Genomic DNA, 22,056 nt, shown 5'->3' with positions numbered 1-22,056 from the left:
ACCACTCACATCCAGACTGTCTCAGATCGATCGCCTGTTCAATTTGGCACGGTGCCCGCTGCCATTCATCATATTCTGGTTTAGCAGTCTGAGCCTGGCATCTCCCGCTGCAACTTCTCCACACCCAGCCTTCCAAAGAATGATCTCACCACAGCACAAATGCAGGCAGGGTGTACAGAGGTGGCAGGGGGCCAAAGCAAAATGCCTGACCACTGTACAGATGCGGACAGCATTCTCCGCCCCGCAGGCATGACGTGGAGTGAATCTCTGACGCTGCTAATGAACCACTACAAAAATAAGGACACATAATTAGGAGATTAGTTCATTAGCAGGGTCACCTTTTGCCCCCTGACTTTTGCCGAAGTAATTCACAAACCTCAGGTCCAATGCTGGTCATGTGTGTGCTGGCAGTGCTCTGGAAACATTACACAGATAATACGAGATGGTTTGGCATTTGCCCAAACAGCAGCCCAAGCAGACATGTTAAATGTTACTGCTAGTCAGAGTGATAAGGAGTGTGTTGCACCTGGAGCTCTGATGAAAAGTGCATGATATCAAACAAGGCAGGTTGAACTGTCCATCACATGTCTATCCAAAACATGTCCAACTCTATGCCTCACACGGGTACTGCACTATATCATACCCAGGTCAATCTGGGGTCATATCAGAGTGCTTCAGGGGGTTAGGCAAATACAAGTGAAACATCAAGCCAGTCATCAACTCATGGGTAGTCCTCAAGTGTGGCTGCTGCTCAAATCTTCTGCCAGACTGTGTTATGATTCATTTTGCAGAAGTAGGAAGGGATAAGTTGCTTACCTGGAACTCCATTTCTCCAGCATTGGTATCTTTCATAGATTCACATGCTGTGAATATTCCCCTTCGTCAGGCTGGGATTCCTCGGTTACATGTTGTTACCCTTTTCCCAAAGGAAAACATTAACACCTTTTTTTAGCCCATTCACCTTGTTATGGATGCCTATGGTCCCCACCAATGGGACCATGAGTATGTAGCTCTGCCTCTGCAGCATCCCGTCAGATTTGAACCAGTTTTTGTTGGCTCGCGGAATGTTGGACTTTTTTACCACTGGGGAAGGATGGAGGGTGCATGTTAATCTATGAAAGATACAAAAGTTGAAGAAATAGAGTTACAGGTAAGCAACATATCCCTTTGTGAGAAATTTGACCACCTGCTTGGGAAGAGTGTGCTCGCCTGGGCTTTTTTTGTTTGTTTAAAAGAATGAATGATGAGGCATCCCTGCACACATTTTCCACATTCACTGCACATCAGAAAAATAGTCATGTACTCTGGGAGGATACATCTTACCAGCGCTGCCCTCCTGTCATGTGCAGCTGACATTTGACAGCCGTGGGTACATCAAAAGCCTTTGGCCATGGGCAGCCGGATTAGAATTTCAAGGTCCCATGGATTTGCATCTCCATTGTTAAACCTTGCTAGTGGCGGTGAATACTGAAGAATGTTCATTAGCAGGCCTCAGGGAAGGCATGGGTGCATAAAGTGACAATGGAGACCAGAGGCCAACACCTCTTTGTAATGCAATGTGTCAACCTGGTACCAACACCCCTCCTTGGTATGAAAGGGCAGTGAATGTCCTTTCTGGAACCACTCCCTTCAGAGCAGAAAAGTATGTGAATTGTAGGAGACGAAAGTCTGCCTGCAACCCCCTACTTCAAAGGTGGTCCATGTTGTGATCAAGCGTTGCATGGGGCTCAGTTAATTAGGGAAACACTTTGATGTACAGCAGACAGGGAGATGGGTGGGACTTAGAAGTATATGTTGTCATCTTTACCCTGTCTGTTGCCAAGCGCCCTGGTTCTGACCTGAAGCATTACTGAAGATTTGTTATGTGAGATGTCCTCTAATTGTATATATATCTATACTTGCAGATATTTTTGCTCCTGAAGAAGGGGATAGTCCCCGAAACGCATAGAGCTTGAAGCTGCAGTTCAAAATTGGGAGCTTATTTCTTTGTCTGGTTTGATTTGTTTTTCATGCTGGCCATATTGGAAGTCAGTTGATACCTTTTTTCTGTACTTTTATGAAGATATTTTGTTACCTATGTTCTAAATTGACAATTCTTTCTATATATAAAAGTGCAAATGTTATGAAATTTGACTGATTTATTTCAGCTTGTAAGGTGTGCAGGGGACCGGAGTGTCTTTAAGTTTAGACACTTTTTGTTTTATGTTTAACACATGCTCCAGTGTCAGGGCGTGTATTCCTCCCCAGCACCCAGAATTGTAATACAATTTCTCTAAATAGTTATTTAGTTTTTGAGTAATTAGGTGTGCTCTGATAGATATTTCTTTTTGTAATTTGTTGGTGGAGACCCAGGAATGGCTCACCTAAGTTAGGCTTGGCCAACACCAATCCCTTGCCCCCTTTTGGCTTTAAAAGAGGGCTGAGCCCCTCACTGATGAAATAATCTGAAGACTTCACAAGGAGTAAGAAGGACTCATTTGGACCTGAGCTGAAGGTACAGTCTACCTTTCATCTTCCGCCAGTGAAGGAAGGCCAGGAGTTCCAAAAGGGAAGCAAGACCCCTCCCCTAAACATCTCTCAGTGAACAGAGGGAGATACCAGACTCAGAGGACCCATCCAGCAGCTCCAGAACTGTTACCCAGCCAGCATACAGTGTGCCTTGCTAGGTTCTGACAGCAAGCTTCCTAGGTGGGAAGTGCCAGAGAGTCCCTGGACAAAGGACAAGGCCGTTACCTGCTAACACCCTCTTGAGCTTTGGGCCATATGCCTTGAAAGGACACGAGCCCTGTGGAGAAGCTAGGAGGAGTATAATGAACAAAAAATGTGTCAGCGGAAACCAAATTCAAGTTAAGAAGGTGGCCGGCAATGGGTTGGGTAGAGGGGCCCCCCTAAATTCAGAACCACAGATCAAACCATATAAACCAAACAGTTATTAGAAAACATGAATATTTTATTTAAATTTCATTTGTTTAAAACATGCATATTAAATTTTACTGCGAGCTCATCACAAAATAGCAGCATTTTGTGGTTAAATAAAGTGCATAATACAACAACATGCTAGTATAAAACGAGACTGAAAATTCAGTCAGTACTGGCTTCATGTTGCCGAGCTGTCTGGACATCAGACCGGTTGAAGGGGTTCAGCCGGCTGATGATCTGAGGCTACGGCCACATTTGACAATGTAAGGAAAACCACAATTATATGGACAAGGCAATAATAGTTCCTTCTAACACAAGGTTAAAAATGGGGTGCCGTACGTCGACTACTGTGCTGTCATGACCTGCTATGTACATTAGGTCTGACATATAAACAGGAAGTAGTTTCGATGGTGCCGAGCATCTAAGCTGTTTCACGGTTGACGCCCATCTTCTTCAGGACGGCGCACTCCCGTTAGAATATTTGCCACTTGGAGATTTTAATATATATAATATAGCAATACGGCAATAATGCACACAGAGGTAAAGAATTATGCAATCCAAATCTGTAATTTTGCCAATATCTCAACCTTGAGGCTGGCCACTTATTCCCGAATGTACGTCCTGGGAAATGTGTGGACCTGCGGGGCAAGTTCTCAGTCGAGTAGAACTAAGTGAAAACAAACCACAGACATTGGAGTTCAATCACAAAATTGTGTCGCGGTCAACAGGTCACGATAAGGCATCTGAAAAGGTGTGTCCTACCGGAGCCTAGTAGTGTTCAACGCATTGTGATGCGTGCGCAAATAGCGTCAGTCTATGCGTGAACCATCCCGCCTGCGAACTCTGCATTAGAGCCTCAATAGCTCTCCCCACACAAGCATCCTCCAGCGTCCATCGTTTTAAGGACAATTTCGAGACAGTCTGAGTCCTCAAACCGCATCTGGCTGCACTTCTGACTGTTGTCACACAGCAATCGCCAGAGCCGTCCAAGATACCTCAACCAGCATTCCAGATCCGCCAACCAGCATAGAGACAATGATTATTGGCCCCGAGCAGCTGCGCCGGACAGCCTGCAGACATCGGTCCAGCCTCGCTTGCCTAACTGCCTGCCGCCTAGTACCCGCAGCTGTCTCCCATCACTAACTCTGTCTCACAGGCTGCAAAGTGCCCTGGAACCACTTTGATGCTGTCGAGCACCAATATCTTCTTCAGCACAAGTTACATTGTGGCTCTGCCCCCCTGGTCCTCCTCTGAAGGGCCCTAGAGACAGTTACAACCCTTTGCCCCGTTGGTGTTGAAACCAAATAACCTTGATCAGTAAGACTGATTGCTTTACCAACTAACCTCCTGTTAGTATCCAGAGTGCATCCCTTTTCATTGTGAAACTGTCTGTCCTCTGTATTCCTTTACAGTGTGGGTTGTAATTGTAGTGTCCTGGAACTGTCTCTTTTTGTAATTATAAAGTAGATATTGTTATACAACCTTGACTGGACAGTGCCTTTTATCATTGGATAATAATTTATTTTCACTGTGTTGCTACTAACTAATGAGCCACGACCTTGCAGAGATAAGCCTGCCGTTCTGTCCACGTTACCAAAGTTGGACATGGTGGACTTCTAATTTACTTGTATTTCAATCTGTTCGTATCCTTTCTGGTGTACTCGAGGTGTGGGGTTGATTGATGGTTTAGAAACCGATATTCCTCCCTGGACCACTGGCGAAATTGATTAGTCATACCCTTCTCCAGCATTGGATCGTTCATAGATTCACATGCTATTAATAGAGTACACACCAGAATTAGCTTCTGTTAGGAGGTGACAGTAGGTAAAAAGAAGAGAAACTCAACCGCGAATTAAGGTAATCCCTGGAGATGCAGGGTGTACTTTATTGGAACAGACATTGTAGGACTGCCTTTCTCATCCGTGAGTCTTCCGAATGCTGACTTTGCAGGCAGTAATGCTTTGTAAAGGTGTGTGGCACAGCCCACGTGGCTACTTGGCAGATGGCTTTCAGGGAAATGCCAGCCCATAGTGTCGTGGAAGCAACAGCGGATCCTGTGGAGTGTGCTTGGACTGTTGCAAGTAGAGGCTTATTCGCTGTTGCATGGCAAAAACAAATAGCGGCAGAGATCCACCTTGCTATGCCCTGTTTTGTAATTGCTTTCCCTTTACTTGACGGGTTGTATGCCACAAAGAGTGGAGTGGAGATCCTGAAGTACCGAGTCCAAATAGTATTAAAGAGCCCTCTTTACATCTAAAGAGTGTAAGACAATATCCACTAGTGTTGCAGAGTTTTGAAATAAGGTAGGAAACGTGATCGTTGAATTCTTGTGAAACCCAGTAGGGATCTTTGGGATAAAGTGGGGGTTGGTACTAAGTACCACTTTGTCTTTTCCAAACCTTAGGTATGGTTGGTTCATTACTAGCGCCTGCAATTCCGATACTCTCCTGGAGGATGTAATGGACACCAAGAATGCGACCTTCCATGAGATAAACTTCATGTGCGCGCTGGCCAAGGGCTCGAACAGTGACTTCATGAGCCCTGCAAAGACTGTGTTCAGACTTTGAGACAGTATTTTCTGGGGGAAAACAAAAAATAAATTTCTGCAGAAAAAGCTTGACCAACCTATTGCTGAAAAGTGAATCTAGAAATGGCCCTGAGATGTACTCTGATGGATGAGCTAGAAAGTCAACTTTTACCTAAGCACAGCAGGTATGGGAGGAGTTGTTATGGCTGCGCAGAGAAGGGCTGTAGAATGTGTTGTTGTTGCGCACAACAGTTACAAAAACGCTTGCATTTTAGAAAGTATGAGCGAATGGTGGTGTGCGCCCGTGCTCCTGCAAGTATGTTTTGGTATTCTTGCATGATGTTCAAATGTCTGAACTCCCTGAAATCAGGAGCCATGCTGTTAGCTTGAGCGATTGTGGGTCGTGATGTAGACTCTTGCCGTTGTTTTGAGATAGCAGATTGGCGTGGGAGCGCAGGGGAATTGGCTTGACCTGGGACAGCTGAAGCAGGTCGGAGTACCACGTATGCCATGGCCAGTTGGGTGCTATTAGGATCACCCGACATGGGTACACCCATATTGTCTGTACTGGTTTGCAGATTATTGGTATGGGGGGGAAGTGTAGGCAAAGATGTTGGTCCACAGGAACGAGAATGCCTCTCCCAGCAACCCCCTGCTGTGGAGTACTGCTTGCAAACTGGTGACAGTTTCTGTTGTTCCTGGTGGCAAACAAATCTATGGACGGGCGACCAATTGAGAGAACACCCTGTTGTCTTGACTGTCAGAGTTCCTACTCGTGGCAACGAGCTTTGGCTCTGCTTAGGCTGTCTGCTATTTGACTGTGCATTCCTGGTAGGTCATGCGCTTGGAGAGTTATGCTGCTGCGAATGCCCCAAGGCCAAATCTTTTGAGCTTCCTGGAATAAGGTTTGTGACCTTGTTCCTCCTTGCTTTCTGATAGAATACAATGTGGTGCCATTGGGAATAAAAACCCTCACTTTGGAGTTGCTTATGATTGGCAGAAATAATTTTAGTGCCCACCAGACTGCTCTTAGTTCCAAAATGTTTATGTGAAGGGATGTTTCTCCGGGTGTCCAGAGACCCTTGACATGAAGGGAGCAGATGTGTGCCCCCATCCATGATTAACGTGTTCTGGGGTATTCGCTCTTGAAAGGGGGTCCTCAGTGTTATGTTTTGCATGTTGGACCAACATTGGAGCTTGTTTGGGAGAGAGGGAGTTAGCTGGACTCTTGTCTACCAGAGAACCTTCGATCTGGGACCATTTGCTGGTCAGAAATTCTTGCAGGGGGCATATGTGTAGCGTGCAGAGGAATTGGAGACATGCAGGATGACATGGTGCGCAGCAGTCCCATACATTTGCTGACTAAGATCATTCCCATGGTGTGAAGGTTGTGACCAACGCTTTGAGCGCTAGGACCTTTTCAACGGATGGTCCCACGAACGCCTGTGCTGTGCAGAACTACGCTCCCAAAACAATAGTTTTGGAGGGTTGTTTACAATATTTTTTGTAATTGATTGTAAATCCAAATTATTGAAGGAGAATCTGTCTTGGAGATGGACTGCTTCGCCTTCATGCTGGTTGGTGCTCTGACCAGCCAATCGTCCATATATGGGTAGATGTGGTGGCCTTGTTGACAAAGGTATGTGGCTATGGGTGCAAGGCACATGGTGAACATCTAAGGTGTGGAACTCTTAGATAAGAGGGTAGGACCTGGAACTGATAGTGCCCATTCTTTATGAGAAACTGTAGGTATTTCCTGTGTTTCCGATGTATTGGGATATGGAAATAGGTACCTTGTAGGTCTAGCGACGCTAGGTATTCTTGAGCTTGTACTGCCCTTATTTTTTTTTTTTTTATTTTTTTATTGGTTATATTACAAACCTTTAAAAAGACAAAAGAAGGAAAAGAAAAACCAAGCTAAAATTTATACATTCATCTCAAGTCAGTACAAGGCCTCCTCCCTTCATCTATTTCCCATAACATAGTCTCGGGTGCAGACCTCACGACATCCCAGCGATCAAGTCCACCGAGCTATCGTGTAGATGATCTTTTATAACACGAAGGAAAGAAACCAAGGCATATAACAACACTCTGTTTGACCCATCAAACAGAGCTCTCCACCAGTCATCACGAGTGAGGCACTGAAAATTCATTGTTACTGGGCTGAAGATGTTAACTCTCTCAGTCTCAAACTTGGGGCACATTATGATTAGATGTTTAAGTGTTTCCTTTGTGGAGGAACAGAATCGACACACAAGGTCCGAGTCCGGAGATTGAGACCAATAGCAAAGACGTCCTTTAGTTGTCATAGCATTCAGCCTAAACTGAAGATAGGCGGCCCGAGCCCACTGGTCCGGGAAGCAAGCTAAGTATTGAGGTACATATCCATTTGCTCTTGCCTCGGCCGACACTTCACGCATGGACTTAGAATTAGCTCTTTTACCACAAGTCTGGATCCAGTCATTTCTCCAAAGCTTCAGTTTTGCAGCATCTGGATTTTCAAGCAGCAGTTGCATCGTAATATCGTACGAGCTAAGCACATCATAGCATATCTTGTTCCATTGAAATGCAATTGTAGGTGCTTTGGCGAACTGTAGGCTATGTAAAATCTTCATCTGAGGCAATACGGTGTTAGAGTTTACTTTCCTAAAAATGCTTAGAAGATTCCAAGCGACTCTTGCTTGCATGGATATGTAGCCAAGTTCGTATCTAATACAAACAGTGGAGGTGCCTTTACGGAGATGGAGAACCCTGGTCCAGAATATGTTTTCTAAAGAATTCCACACTTCAAACCCACAACCAAAGGCGTTTTCGCCAGCATAAATCAGAGACGGTATCACCTTCTGCTGAAAGAAGGTTAACGTCGGTTTTAAAGTAAATTTCCCAAATTTTTTGTTAATTATGACTGCTTGGCACGCCAATTGACGGCATTTTTTCTTAACTGAGTTCACCCAAGGAGCGTCATTTCTACTGGCACTTAGTTGCATTCCTAAGTAGCTGGTGGTAAAGACGCGTCTAATGGGTTCTTTGTTCACGTACCATTTGAATTTCTGCCGGTTCAGATTGGATCCTTGCAGTCTTTCAAGGACCATTATTTCGCATTTCCCTCTGTTGATAACCAACCCGTTATTACTTTTCCTGCAACGTTACCATCCAGAACCTTTGCTTTTTGATGAATATTTTTAGCCGTCGCAAATTGAGCATTGGGCCCATTTGCCAACAGGTTTCTTTACGATAAAATATCTAGAGTAAAACTCTCTGCCCCATAGATGTCATAGTACCCTTTCATGGCTTTCTTGGTGAGCATTTGTCACACTTCTTGACGGATTCAAAAAATGGGCTCCTGGTTATGGACCTATTCTACCCAGGAGGGTTACTTTAAGACAAAAATTACAATTGAATAGGTACAAAGAAGAGTGCTCTAATGAAAACACACTGTTTCACCCCTTATTACCCTCTGCATTAAAGGAGAAAAAGAAAGAAACTCACTTTCTTTGTTGTTTGGAGAAAATAATAGTTTGTTTATCTATGCAGTTGAAAAAATCAACATAGAGTGAACAGTTCTCCAAACAGCATAACATCACACGGTTTAATGAAACCAACCGTACAGGCTTATAGGATATATTTACAAACACAGGGGGTCACATAGTTTGACACAACAGTCGTGTAGGTAACGCAAACTCAATCAAAATACATAGTTTGTTATGGTGATTCATATACTTCAGTATAAAACAACACAATTAGACAAAGTAAGCAACAACAGAAAAAAAGCGGTTCGTGAATTGACAATTGGTAGTGGACAGTGACAATGCACTGTTGTTCGGGGTGCGTCTACACCAAGGTGTTTCGGCCGTTTAGGTGGACCAATTATGTCCCAGCATATGTACGGCCTTCATCAGGACGAAGTGCTGCACGGGGTGGAATAGGTGCTGCAGGGGAAAGGGAAAAACGGGAAAAACTCGTCAGGGGAGTGTGTTCGAGCGTGTATCATTTAAACAAAGGAATAAATCCAATACTGTGAGGCCCCAGCTTACCTGTGGATAATTATTTCCACTGGCACGAATTTCTAGTATTACGCCAGGCGTGGGAAGGATCTTAGTGTAATCCTATTAAAAAGCAAAGAAGGGCACTCAATAGTGATCTGGTGTCTTACAGACACTTAAATAACAAATGAGTTATAGGTCAACCAATCTTACCTCACTTGTGAGGATCTTGGAGTGGGATGGACTCTGGTTTTAAATATGCGGTCCTCGCGCGGAAACCAAATGAACACACTCCCCTGACGAGTTTTTCCCGTTTTTCCCTTTCCCCTGCAGCACCTATTCCACCCCGTGCAGCACTTCGTCCTGATGAAGGCCGTACATATGCTGGGACATAATTGGTCCACCTAAACGGCCGAAACACCTTGGTGTAGACGCACCCCGAACAACAGTGCATTGTCACTGTCCACTACCAATTGTCAATTCACGAACCCCTTTTTTTCTGTTGTTGCTTACTTTGTCTAATTGTGTTGTTTTATACTGAAGTATATGAATCACCATAACAAACTATGTATTTTGATTGAGTTTGCGTTACCTACACGACTGTTGTGTCAAACTATGTGACCCCATGTGTTTGTAAATATATCCTATAAGCCTGTACGGTTGGTTTCATTAAACCGTGTGATGTTATGCTGTTTGGAGAACTGTTCACCCTATGTTGATTTTTTCAACTGCATAGATAAACAAACTATTATTTTCTCCAAACAACAAAGAAAGTGAGTTTCTTTCTTTTTCTCCTTTAATGCAGAGGGTAATAAGGGGTGAAACAGTGTGTTTTCATTAGAGCACTCTTCTTTGTACCTATTCAATTGTATTTTTTGTCTTACACTTCTTGACGGAACACCTTCATGAATGGCTACAAGTGTTTTATGGGGGAATGTGTTTTGGTTGTTTCTTGAACTCTAGCAGGTGGCCATGCTGGACCAGCTCCAACACCCATTTGTCCATTGTTACTAAACGCCACTTGTCGATGTAATGAGTGATGTTTCCTCCTATGGGTGGTATGTTGTGGAGTTTGGAGTCTTGCTGGGTACTTATTCTGCTTACCCTCTGGGAAGTGGCAGAACTTCTTTGTCGCCGAGATAGGCGATATTCCCATGATCGTTGGTAAGATTGGTAATTTCTTTGATAGCCCTGGGGATAATAAGAGCTTTTTTAATAAGCTCTGGCATCTCTTGCTGAGGAAGATTCTGCGCGTCCTGATACTCGTCTAAAGGGATGAAAATGATTGCTCCTCTGCAGCGATGCAAGCGACCATGCAGTATCCGTGTCTGTTTTTATGGCTTTTAAGGCCTCATCTATTTTGGGGCCGAACAAATTGTCACTTTCAAAAAGCATGTCAATAACTTTGGGCTGCAAGTCTTGTCTGAAGTCTGTGCATCAATGCCAGCGTTGTGTTCTTAAGACTACCCCATTTGCAAACTGTTTGAAGCCCGATTCGGCAATGTTAATGCTATGGCTGCCTCTCCTTCCTTTAGGATAGTGTGAGAAACCAGAGGGTGCCCTCACATTTCAGATACTCTGGTGAACAGGGAAGGGCCATCGCTGTTGGACCCTCGGGGCAGACAAGTGAGGGAGGATCACCTGAGTAGGAGGTCCTTGGGGAGTGGGAACAGGATGCCTTAGGATGAGACATGGTATGTCCCCTTTCCCAATTATACATCACCCCACTCTCCCTCAGCCTCTATGGGCTAATAGAAGTCCTATTCTGTTCTCCCCTCCCCAATTCTAACACATACTGAGATGAGGAAGAGACGTCCAAGAGGGAGAAAGATTACTTATGGGAAAAGTCCCTACAGTACTGTGAGGAGGAAGATGAATAGAGAGGCCTACCACACCACACTACCAAAATGTCCCTCTAACAAGGTCAGGCAGAGTCAGGGACTTGACAACAGCTATACATACCTGTACTCCGTTACCTACCACTATAGTACTCGGATGAAGAAAAAGAAACCTAAGAGTCAGGCATGTCCCATTAATTGGCCTAAATTGAGTCAGGCAAGGAAGGCCAACGACTCACACATGAAGCCCCTTAACAGGGCTCTGGTGTATAAAAGGTGGAGCACTCAGCAGAGCAGTAGTTCGGAGAGCAGAAGGGAGGCTGCATGGCTGAATCCAGCATGGGATCCCTTCCTGTTCCTAACCCAGTTTTTACCAGCGAAAGGGAGTGAGTTTTGAATGCTTAACGAGCCGTGGAAGCCAGAGAACAGGAAGTTGCAGCTGGAGGTCCCTGAAATATCCTGAGGAGAACGGGACACTGAGACGCGGACCCAGTACTGTCTGAGGGATGCAGCCTGGTGAGAGAGCTGTGTCTCCAAGGAGCCAGATTTGGATGTGCTGAGTCATGTGGGCAGTGGCCAAGCAGATGCTCATTCCCCTGGGAGGAGTCCAGGTCCCATGGGTATCTGAGGGGCAGGTGGTGAGACCCTTGCCGGAGAGCCTTCCAACAGGAATTGTAAAAGTGCGCAGGCGGCATAAAAGAAAAGAGAGAAACTGAAACATGCAAGCAGCACAAATGGAAGGAAAGAAGGGCCTGAAGTATCAGAGTGGTCACGCATTGGGGAAAGTAAAGCTGTGCGTTCTCGACAGTCTCTGATACTGAGCTGACCCAGTGTTAAAAGGAAGATACAAACAGCTCTACTTGAAAGAAGGTGGAAAAAAGGGGGAGCTACACCGAAAGTGAAGTGGGAGCAAAATCCCCAATATATTGTGAAAGGCTATTTGAACTAAAGAGGAAGAATTGTGTTTTGAAAGTGAATTTTGAAAAGCAGAACTTTTGTCTTTGTGCTGAACTGTTGAAACGAGAAAGGTCTAAGCTTGGGGAAGGGAGCCCTGAGAGGCCTAAAGGAAACGTGTGCTTTGAGAAGCGGGGGAAAGTAGTCCAAGCTAACCTAGGAACTTTTGTGAAATTATTTGTTTTGAAGCTACAAGAACCTTGCCTGTGAGATTCCAACGGCACTTTAAGGGTGAACTATTTTGAACTGACAAAGCTGAAACTGACGAGAAGGCCACATGAATCCAGTCTTGTTTTACAATTCTTTTTGAAACACTATTTTTCTTTTAGAGTAACTCTGCACAACATTCTTTTCCAGAGTGAGGGCAAGCATAGGTTTGAGACAGATAGACTTTGTTTTGGGACTTACAGACCTCCGCCATCCTTAGAAACATCAGTTAAGGGAAACCCCGAACTAGAGATAGGGCAAGCTAGGCATTACACGAACCTTGAATATTTTAAATAAAGGTTTTAGAATTATATCATTTGTGTCTGTGTCTCTCTTGTCACAATCCCTACGTCACAATAGCTAGGGCTTCATTGCAGTGTTCTTCATGTAGATGTTTGAGAATGAGGGCCATTCTATGCCATATTTCACAGTCATACATTGGAATGCCCTTCCCACCCATGTAAGAATGATAGAATCCCACTAACCATTCCACAAAGCAGTGAAACCCACGCTCTTCGTTTAGATTGTACAAGTCCACTATAAATGTTGTAATAAGGACTGCGATGCAAAATACACTAAACGTGCTGCTATGTAAAATTTAATGATGTATGTAACTGCTTACTTCACCTGTCATCAATGAAGTCACCTACTATCAATGTAACTGTACCTAAGAGTCCTCCTTGGTCACATGTCGCCATCAAATCAAAAATCCAAAGTCTTTCAAATCTCATATAACAGCGCCTCGATGCCTCTGGGCTGTAAGTGTGCTACACAAATGCAAATAAATAAATAAATGCTGTGCTACAACGGCAAAGGAATTGAGTGCCTTTACTGTAATGGCTCAAATTGTGAAGAGTTTCTTGCCAAAGGCGTCCATTTTTTTCCCCTTCGCTTTCTGGTGTGTGACGGATCTATCAACATCGTCACTGATTCTCTGGAGGGAAGCTTCTCTTACATGGCCAGGGAAAGGAAGAAGCTATCGGACGTTGACCCTGGGGGTGACTATTAACAGGAGGACACATAGGAGAGGACAAACGCCAGAGAGCCAGGAAAACACTGAATGTTATGTTATGTTAAAGGTATTTATATAGCGCGCCGTCACCAACAGATTTGGTCCCCAGGCGCTCAGGCGGATCTATAAACAGGAGGGCAGGTAAGGTTAGTCGGGAGGAGGGGAGTAGGAGAGTGGGAGAAGTGATGTGCTGTTGGCAGCTTCAGCTCGGTATCCACCGAGTGCTGGGCTTTGGTGCAAGTATCGGATCGGGCGAGACCTTGTGTGCTGTGGGTGCTGTTTATGTGTTTTTGCGGTGGTGTGGTAGAGTGCGTGCGGATTGCTGGGAGAGAAATGGTTGTGTGGGTTAAGTATGCAGAAATTTGAGGGTTGGGTTAGTGGGGTCTGTATCCTGATGCCAGGTTTGTTGTCAGGTACTTCTGGTTCCATTAGGGCTGTATCCCTGTGGGTGCGGCTGTTGCTGGTTCCTTATGGGCCGTCTCGCTGTGGTGGTGCTGTGTTGATCCATCTTTATCGTAGTGAGTATTGTATGGAGTGCCTACCATCTCCTAACACGGAGCGATAGGTGTGTCTGAACCTTTTATTCGGGTGTGGTACTGGGTTGGTAGTATCTATACTCTTGTTGTCTAATGTGACCTTGGTCGGTTGAGGCTTTCAATGGTTCAGGGTCGGAGTGCTGTTGATGGGGCGTCCTATTGTATCTGTCTAGGTCAGCCTGTGTATTCAGTCGTTAGTTTCCTCCTGCCATGACTATCTTTAACTATCAAAATAAACCTTTGGATGTTATTCTTAAGGACACCCATGTGCCTTTTTAACATGCCTGTATGGCCTATTGTGACGCAGATAAAGAATTCCCACGTTTTCTTGACCGACAACCTTATTTACCCCACGCCACTTTTTTTAGTACTGAGAGGAGGAAGAGGGATGGAACAATGAGGATGACCAGAAGCGGTAAGCAAATGCCACATTCTAGTCTTTGGAAAGTGTTAACTAATGCCGGGAAGTTTAAAACACACAGAGCTGAACAGAATACGAGTGACAGGCGGAGACTGAAGAAGAACGTAGCTTGTGGGGATGCTATTTGGAACGCTGGAGGCGAACACACAGTGGAAGGCAGCACAGAGCCTGACGAGAACGCTGTGCAGAGAGACTGGGCCAAGAGAAGCTCATCACTTTATTGCTATAGGCAGCTCGAGCCGCCAGACGCAAAGGAAGATAAAGCCGGAACTAAACGGCTAACGCGACTCACCCCAAGTAAGCGAACCAAAGAAGGAGATGACAGAAGGATGCGAGGAAGGCTAGAGATGCCTGATAAGCCCTGAGAGAGCGAGTGGGTTAACAGAGAACGTGAGAGCGAGTGTCGCATACCATTAACAGCATGAGAAAGCCCAATTAAAGTAATTGGAGGAACGGATACAAATACGAATAATGTTAAAAAAGGGTTGGTGACCCAAACCTTGGAAACAGAAATTGATACAAATACGAACAGTGTTACGAAATGGTCAGTGACCCAATACTTGGAGAGAGGATGAAACAAATACAAGCAGTGTGAAGAAAGGGTCAGCGACCCAATTTTTGGAAAAGGACACTGATAAAGACATTGATAAGAATACAGCCAGTGTTAAGAAAGGGCAGTTGATACCATTAAGAACTTTGCTGAGAAAGGGTCGGTGACCCAATACTGGAAAGGCATTATTTTGTGGATGAAAGAAAGTGAGCAGAGAGCGGGAATGCCCTGGCAGGTTGGTGAACCAGGAAAACAGAGTCTAGGACTCCCACCCATAAAAGGAAATGAAGCCCTGGCAGGAGAGTAAACCAGGCACTGTGCAAATCTGGGACCCGCCTGCACCCAAGGAACAGAATTGTGATATACTGGCAGGAGAGTAAACTAGTAGTAAGAAGAGAAGTAAAGCTGAAACTGTGGAACAGTATGAAAAAATACAAAAGGGAAGAGCCATAACTCTTTTAAGGATCAGTGAAAGTCACAATACCCTGGCAGCAGTGTACACCAGGGATAAAAACAGGAACCTTTCAGGTTAACTGTGACACAGAGTGGGATAAACTGAATATTTAAAAGAACTGTTTATTTAAAGGAGACTCATGGGAAGATTCCTCCTCCTTGAACTGTGATAAAGTGACATTCAAACTAACAGAAGAAATCTAGGGGAAGGGAACACCCCTTTCCTGGTTATACTTTATTCCTCTATTTGACACATTAGAATTTTATGCAGTTAACTGTGCGAGAAAGCTACAAATAACTCGTTTATAGAAATCCCCTTTTTACACTTTATATTGAGTTTAGTGTGTAAAGGTCGGTTTAGGATTTTGGACACAGGACCGAGGACACTCTTTTGTTTAACATCCGGACACAGACGTCCCTTAGTTTTGTTGAGGCTGGGAAACCCCTTTTAGGATTAGGAATAGATAGGATTGATTTCTCCCAACCTCTCTTAATATTTTGTTATACATAAAAATCTATAACCAACACTTAACATGCCTCTGTGTCCAAGTTGTACCTTTGATCCCTTACAGGTGGAACAATGCACTTTTATGTGTGTGTATGCACTTTTCTGCTTGCCACTGTAGACAGCACAGACTCTGGTGTTGACTGGGCGATGAGGCTGTTAGGCGTAGATTCTGGAGCTTTACATTTCTTTTTTAATTTGATTTTCACTGCTGTTTTGGTAAAAGGTTGCTTCATAGTGCAGAGCCCTTCCTCCCAGGCATGGTCTAGGGTGGGGATAGAGGCCACCGCCTTGCGCATTTTCCTCATGTGGTCAAAAAGAAAACAGTCTTTCTTTTCTTCTGCTGGTATAAGGCCGAACTCTTTGCATGCTTTGGCCATCATTAAGTAGAAGGCCCCAATCTCATCTGGTGGTGAGGGTTGTGGGGAGCTTTTTGGTGACTCGTCTATCAGAGCACCGCCTATGTCAGTCATCATCCCTGGGTGGTGACCCTGTTGTGGTAGACGCTGTTACATATGGATAAGTATCAGAGTCGGAACCTCGTGCAGACTACAATTCAACTCCCTCATGAGCTCAACTCCTTGGGTTTCTATGATGTCAGCTAAGCTCTCCCATCTGATAACTGCTTAGGTTTCCGTGCTCTCAGGAAAACTATTGTTTGGGTTTCTAAGCTGCCAGCTAAACTCCTGCATGGGGCTGCTCCTTGGGTTTCCATGATGGCAGCTAAACTCCCCCATTCAATCCCTCCTTGGGTTGCCATGCTGTTAGCTATACTCCCTTACGAGATCACTGCTCGAGTTTTCCTGATGTCAGCTAAAGACCACCATAGGGTCGCTCCTTGGGTTTCTGTGCTGTGATCGTATTCATGGCGTGAGCCGGTGATACTGGTTAAAAAAAAAACTACTGCACTGTGCTGCATGGTTCCCGAGTGGCCATCTGAAGTCCTAGACGTTCCCCCTGAAAATAAAAAGGTTAGAGACCTACAGAAAAGTCATTTAAATCTTTGGGGAAAATTGTCCAGCCAATGTTTGATTGAAGGTTCAATGGATTCTGTTTTTTTTTTTAAAGGTTTTAGTTTGATAGTTTTTAAGTAAAAACAGAACATAAGCCATTAACGGAGAAAACAAGTAAAGGATACATTTCACAAAACAACTCACCTTCCAATAACGGAAATCCTTGATAGTATTCAATACTTATTCTTACAAAAACAAGCCTTCTAGTGGTAGTCCGCAGCGCATTTTAAGCGCATCATTACATAATGCTAAGCAACCTGGGCAATAGCCTATCACAAGTCTTGATCATAATTGGATCATCAGATTGTAAACAAGCATGCTTTGGACATTACCAGGCTGCCTCTGTGACATATTATGACTTTCACAGAGATCAGAGATGCAGCTTTGACTTAATGAATATCCTGCAGTATGTACATTTGTCTGAGGCTGTAAGCTAAGATCAGCAAGCTAAGGCAAGACCGGCATAATGGGAAGTGGTTTTTAATTCCTTTAAGAGGTTTGCACTGTTCCATTCCAAGAACGTTCCTTCGCCGAAGCATGCAAAGAAGGATAGCTCAGGGGATAGCTTGGGGATGAAGTATAGCTCTGGGGCAGTGTGTTTGTTTTGTAAGCAAGACAACGCAGGTTCGAATCCCGATCCCACTCGCTGGTATTAAGCACATTATCAAATGAACCATAAAAGAAAGAAATGCCAGATGCAGTTTAACACATTGAACCCTTGCTTTCCATTTTTAGCCAATTGAAATAATTCAGCAACTCGCACTTGCCAGGCCACAGAAACCCATCCATAGTCTGGGCAGATAGAAGCGTGTGAAGCAGTGCTGCATGCGATCTGTCTCACGCAAGTAACCTACCTCCTTCAGACGGTGCTCCTTCTCAGCCACGATGTGCTGGATCATCATGGCCACCGAATAGACCCAGGAGATCACCATGCAGAGCGGCATCATGTGCTCAATCACAAACAGGAAGCTGGGAAAGCAAAATGGAGGCATTGTCATAGGAAGTGCAAACTCACATGCCCAAACCATCCTTTTGAAACAGATCTGTGCGCGACATGAAACAGAAAGGACACCTCAAGTCTCGCTCATGAGATATGAGTAACAGGTTATGAGGCAGACTCACTGCTGGCCATCATGAATCCTCCCACATCAGATTTGGAACATATCCATCCACTGTTGGAATAGAATGTTGTCTGTTAAAACACAATATGTTGATCCAAAACATTCATATCACACAAAGACCATTGGGCATCTATTTTCAGATAAAGATACATTCCAGTCTTGAACAAAATATTAGACTTAAGCTGCAAATGTCAATAAAGGAACAGTGTAGTCTGATCTGTGCATGACAGCACTTATTTTGCTACAGCCTGTGCCATGTGCCCGGTGTGATTTAAAAAAGCCCTTCCTCCCTTTCTCCCATTGTTTCTGCCTTAGGTCCTTTGCCCGCGCTGCTTCCGTGAAATGATTTCGTGCCCTTTGAAAAATGCGCCACATCTGGTACTGGAAACCTAAGAACATGGTCTAAAAAATATGCAAATCAAGATTTACCTGACTTATAGGTACAATCACAGCACAGAAATGCAAGAGAAATGCAATATTTCCAAGGTTATTTTCATGACACTTCATGGAAAAGTATGTAAATGCATTATCCAGAGTAAGGATCAGCATCTTTTGGCTTCCCAGATGTTTTTTCTACAATTCCCGTCAGCGTAGTCAACGGCGAGGGTTCATGGAAGTAGTAGCCCAAAACCTCTGGAGAGCCGTAGGTTGCAGATGCCTGGTGTAGGGAGTTAGTGAGACTCCACTCAAGTTACAGTGCCTTGTAATTTGTCATTAAGGACACAACTTAAAAAAAAAAAACATTCTGAGAATAGCGCTGTCATGCGAACCAATCTCTAACCAAAGAATCCCAAGGAAGAATAATACGTGGCTAACATGTACATTATGTGCACACACTCTTGATGTATAGTGAAATAATACGTGGCTAACATGTACATTATGTGCACACACTCTTGATGTATAGTGAAATAATACGTGGCTAACATGTACATTATGTGCACACACTCTTGATGTATAGTGAAATAATACGTGGCTAACATGTACATTATGTGCACACACTCTTGATGTATAGTGAAATAATACGTGGCTAACATGTACATTATGTGCACACACTCTTGATGTATAGTGAAATATGGCTGAATGTTATACTGCACCGGAGCAGGAATTCAATGTTTCAGCGAAGGAGCAGTGGTATCTGTATTCCCAGCATTATCTGTTTTGGAAAGGAGAGTCATACCTGAATGTGAAAAACCCAAGGGTGTTCCACTACCTACTCCCGAGGGATCTTCTATACAGTTGGACAGGGGAGGGCAATCGCTTTTCGATCCCGACCCTGGGCGTGGATAAGTGGGGGAGGCTCACCTGTGTAGAGGGTCCTTAGAGATTGGGGAAGGAACACCCGAGGGCAAGACATGGTATCCCCCCTTTTCTGACATTGACCTACCCAACGTCCCCTCAGCCTTTTTGGGCTATTGTCAGTCCCAATCTATTGTCCCCTGTTACTTTTCTTTGGGTAATGAGAAGAAGAAGAGGGGGCAACCAGGAGTAATGGAGATTTCATCATGTTGCAGGTACCTCTCTGGTACTGGGACGAAGAAGAGAGGTCAGGCATGTCGCACTAATAGGCCTACATAAGGTCAGGGAAATGAAAATAGTTTGTTTGAACTGCAACCATTGTCATTGGACAAGAGTATAAAAGCTGGAAGTCAGAAGTCTCAAGAGAGGGGTACCAGAAGTACAAGCAGTATAGGTGGAACCGAGCGAGGAGAAGATCAGGAAGAGGATGTGTCGAAAGGAAAGAAGCCGAGATGCTGCTGAGAATCCCAGGAGTCCTGCAGAGTGGAACGAACAGGACCGGGAGCCCTGTGTGAGGGAAATAGGAGAGCCGCATCACGGAGAAGCGGAGGCAGAGCCAGAGGCTGGCATCCCTGGAAGTAAGCAGTCAGTGAACCGGCAAGTTCATTTTCCCGGGGCATAATTGAAGCCGCCGAGCGGAGCACAGTAACCCGGTAAGGCTCTGGATGGGCATTTACTCTGGGCACTCCGAAGGGCTGTTAAGCCTGTACAAAGTAAAACATAGCATTATTGCATGCAGAACTATGTGAAAGGGGCAGGTGAGTCCATACAAAGTGAAATCTACTATTATTGAATGCCGAACTAATAAACAGTGAAACTCATCATTATTGAATAACGATCTTTGTGAAAGGGGCTGGTGAGCCCGTATGAAGTGAAATACATTAATTTTGAACAACAGACTTGGTGAAAGGGGCTGTTGAGTCCGTACCAAGTGAAATTAAAGCTCACATCAAGCTGAATGTATATGGAGTGTTAAATTAAACTACTGAACAATGAAATTAGGTGAAATGTATGGTTGTGTGACCTGTAATGGGTGGACCGGGTGGTCTGTCAACTGCACTTAGACCATAGAGTTTCCTAGTATGGATATATTCAACATGCAGACTTAAAGCACAAGGAAAATATGCGGTTGTTGGTTGCGTGACCTATGATGGGTGGACTGTGTGGTTTGATAACTGTGCCTAGACCAAAAGCCATTATAAATTGGAAAGCAGCAATGAGGAGTGAATCCTTGGTGAAGATAACAGATGGAAAGGTCGGGTGGACCAGATGGTTTTAGTGAAACAGAATAATACAAGTCAATATCTGAAAGTTAATCTTGGGGAAGGGAACTCCGGGATCACAGTTGTGTGAACTTTATTGCCTTCATCTGGGGGAAGGGAATCCCAAGACTACCTCGTTGTGGGAACTGTATTACCTTTGGTACTCGGGGAAGGGGATCCCAAGACCAACAAATGATGAAAACTATGATATTGATGAATCTTAAGAAGACCTTGATCAATCAGTAGCGGAACAAGGTCATATTGGAACTATATTGAACTTGCATCAGAGAACTCTATTTTCCAAAAGGTGCAACATTTACTTTGGAACACTTATAATAAGCTGAGTATATTTTCCCCCCACTTGTTTTGTTGTAGTTCTGAGAATAGCATAGGTTTTGACACAGACCGATTCTTGATTTGGAATTATAAGACACTTTCTCTTAGATTTCTTAAAGCAGGGAAATCCCACCATAGCATAGGATTAGTTCGACGTTACACCATCCTGATCACTAAAATAAAGGTTTACTATATTTCTTGTGTCCGTGTCATCTTTTGATACCATGTCTGTCTCACATGAACAAGAAACAAGTTGCCTCCACCTTGGTTCTTGGAAGGCTGTGCTCATGCTGTTGGACCGGTAGTTTGCGGGTCATATCATCCTACTCATTAGATTAAAGGACGTTGTGAGATTGCTGGGAGCATTTGAAAACTGGGATTAAATCATTCTTCTGCAATAGATTGGCAATACTCGGGATTGGCTACAATGAAATATTTTTTCAACCACCATGGAGTGCGGAGTTCCAAGGTTCTGTAACAAATCCCAGGATATTGTCCCTGCTTACCTAGGGAAGCCCCTTCCCATGAGGCTAGGGAGGTGAGGCTGCTTCCAGATAGTCCCACCCGGGGGTGGTACTCAGCGGGTGGATCTCCTGTGGGACTGGTGATGATTATCCAGGAAGAACGCGGTATACCCTAAATACCCCATACCCTTTCTCATCTCCCTACCCTATACAGGGTTACATGATTACACACACTCTTCCATGTACCTATGTAAGGTACAGTATCCAGACATCTTCCAAAGTACTGAGACGAGGAAGAGTAGGGACTCCCTGTATGAATTCTGTGAAAGTATTGAGACAAAGAAGATTCCAAGCAACCCAGTTGAGAGGAATAACATCAGTACTGGGACAAAGAAGAGGCGCAGAGTAACGGAGAGCGCTCTGCGGAACCAACTCCAGCAGTAAAGTCAATATGAACAATGAGTAAGCTGCCGATACATAAAAAGGGAAGAAGGACTGAAGAATTTGTTCAGCCCTCCCTCAAGGAGCTGCAAGCAGGTTGGCAGAGCAGAGAAGTCAGACCAGAGGAACCGAGACACGAGGCGAGAAGCTGATGCCTCCAAAAAGGGTTGAAGGAAGAAGGACCCTTCACCCTGCTGCAAGCAGACAATGGAGGTCTG

General features: G+C 44.5%; 1 protein-coding gene across 2 annotated transcripts in view; it reads right to left on the bottom strand.

Annotated features, from left to right (window-relative positions):
* Positions 1-22,056, bottom strand: part of ABCA2 (ATP binding cassette subfamily A member 2) — a 1,079,583-nt gene that overhangs the window by 344,165 nt on the left and 713,362 nt on the right. For both annotated transcript variants that reach the window (XM_069609742.1, XM_069609743.1), the window contains exon 16: positions 17,773-17,887. In XM_069609742.1, the coding sequence (XP_069465843.1) occupies positions 17,773-17,887 (115 nt within the window). The remainder of the gene's footprint in view (positions 1-17,772; positions 17,888-22,056) is intronic.

Source organism: Ambystoma mexicanum, chromosome 8, assembly GCF_040938575.1.
Source record: "Ambystoma mexicanum isolate Mex_15411 chromosome 8, UKY_AmexF1_1, whole genome shotgun sequence".
Lineage (NCBI taxonomy): Eukaryota > Metazoa > Chordata > Amphibia > Caudata > Ambystomatidae > Ambystoma > Ambystoma mexicanum.
This window is presented reverse-complemented; position numbering and strand designations above follow the sequence as displayed.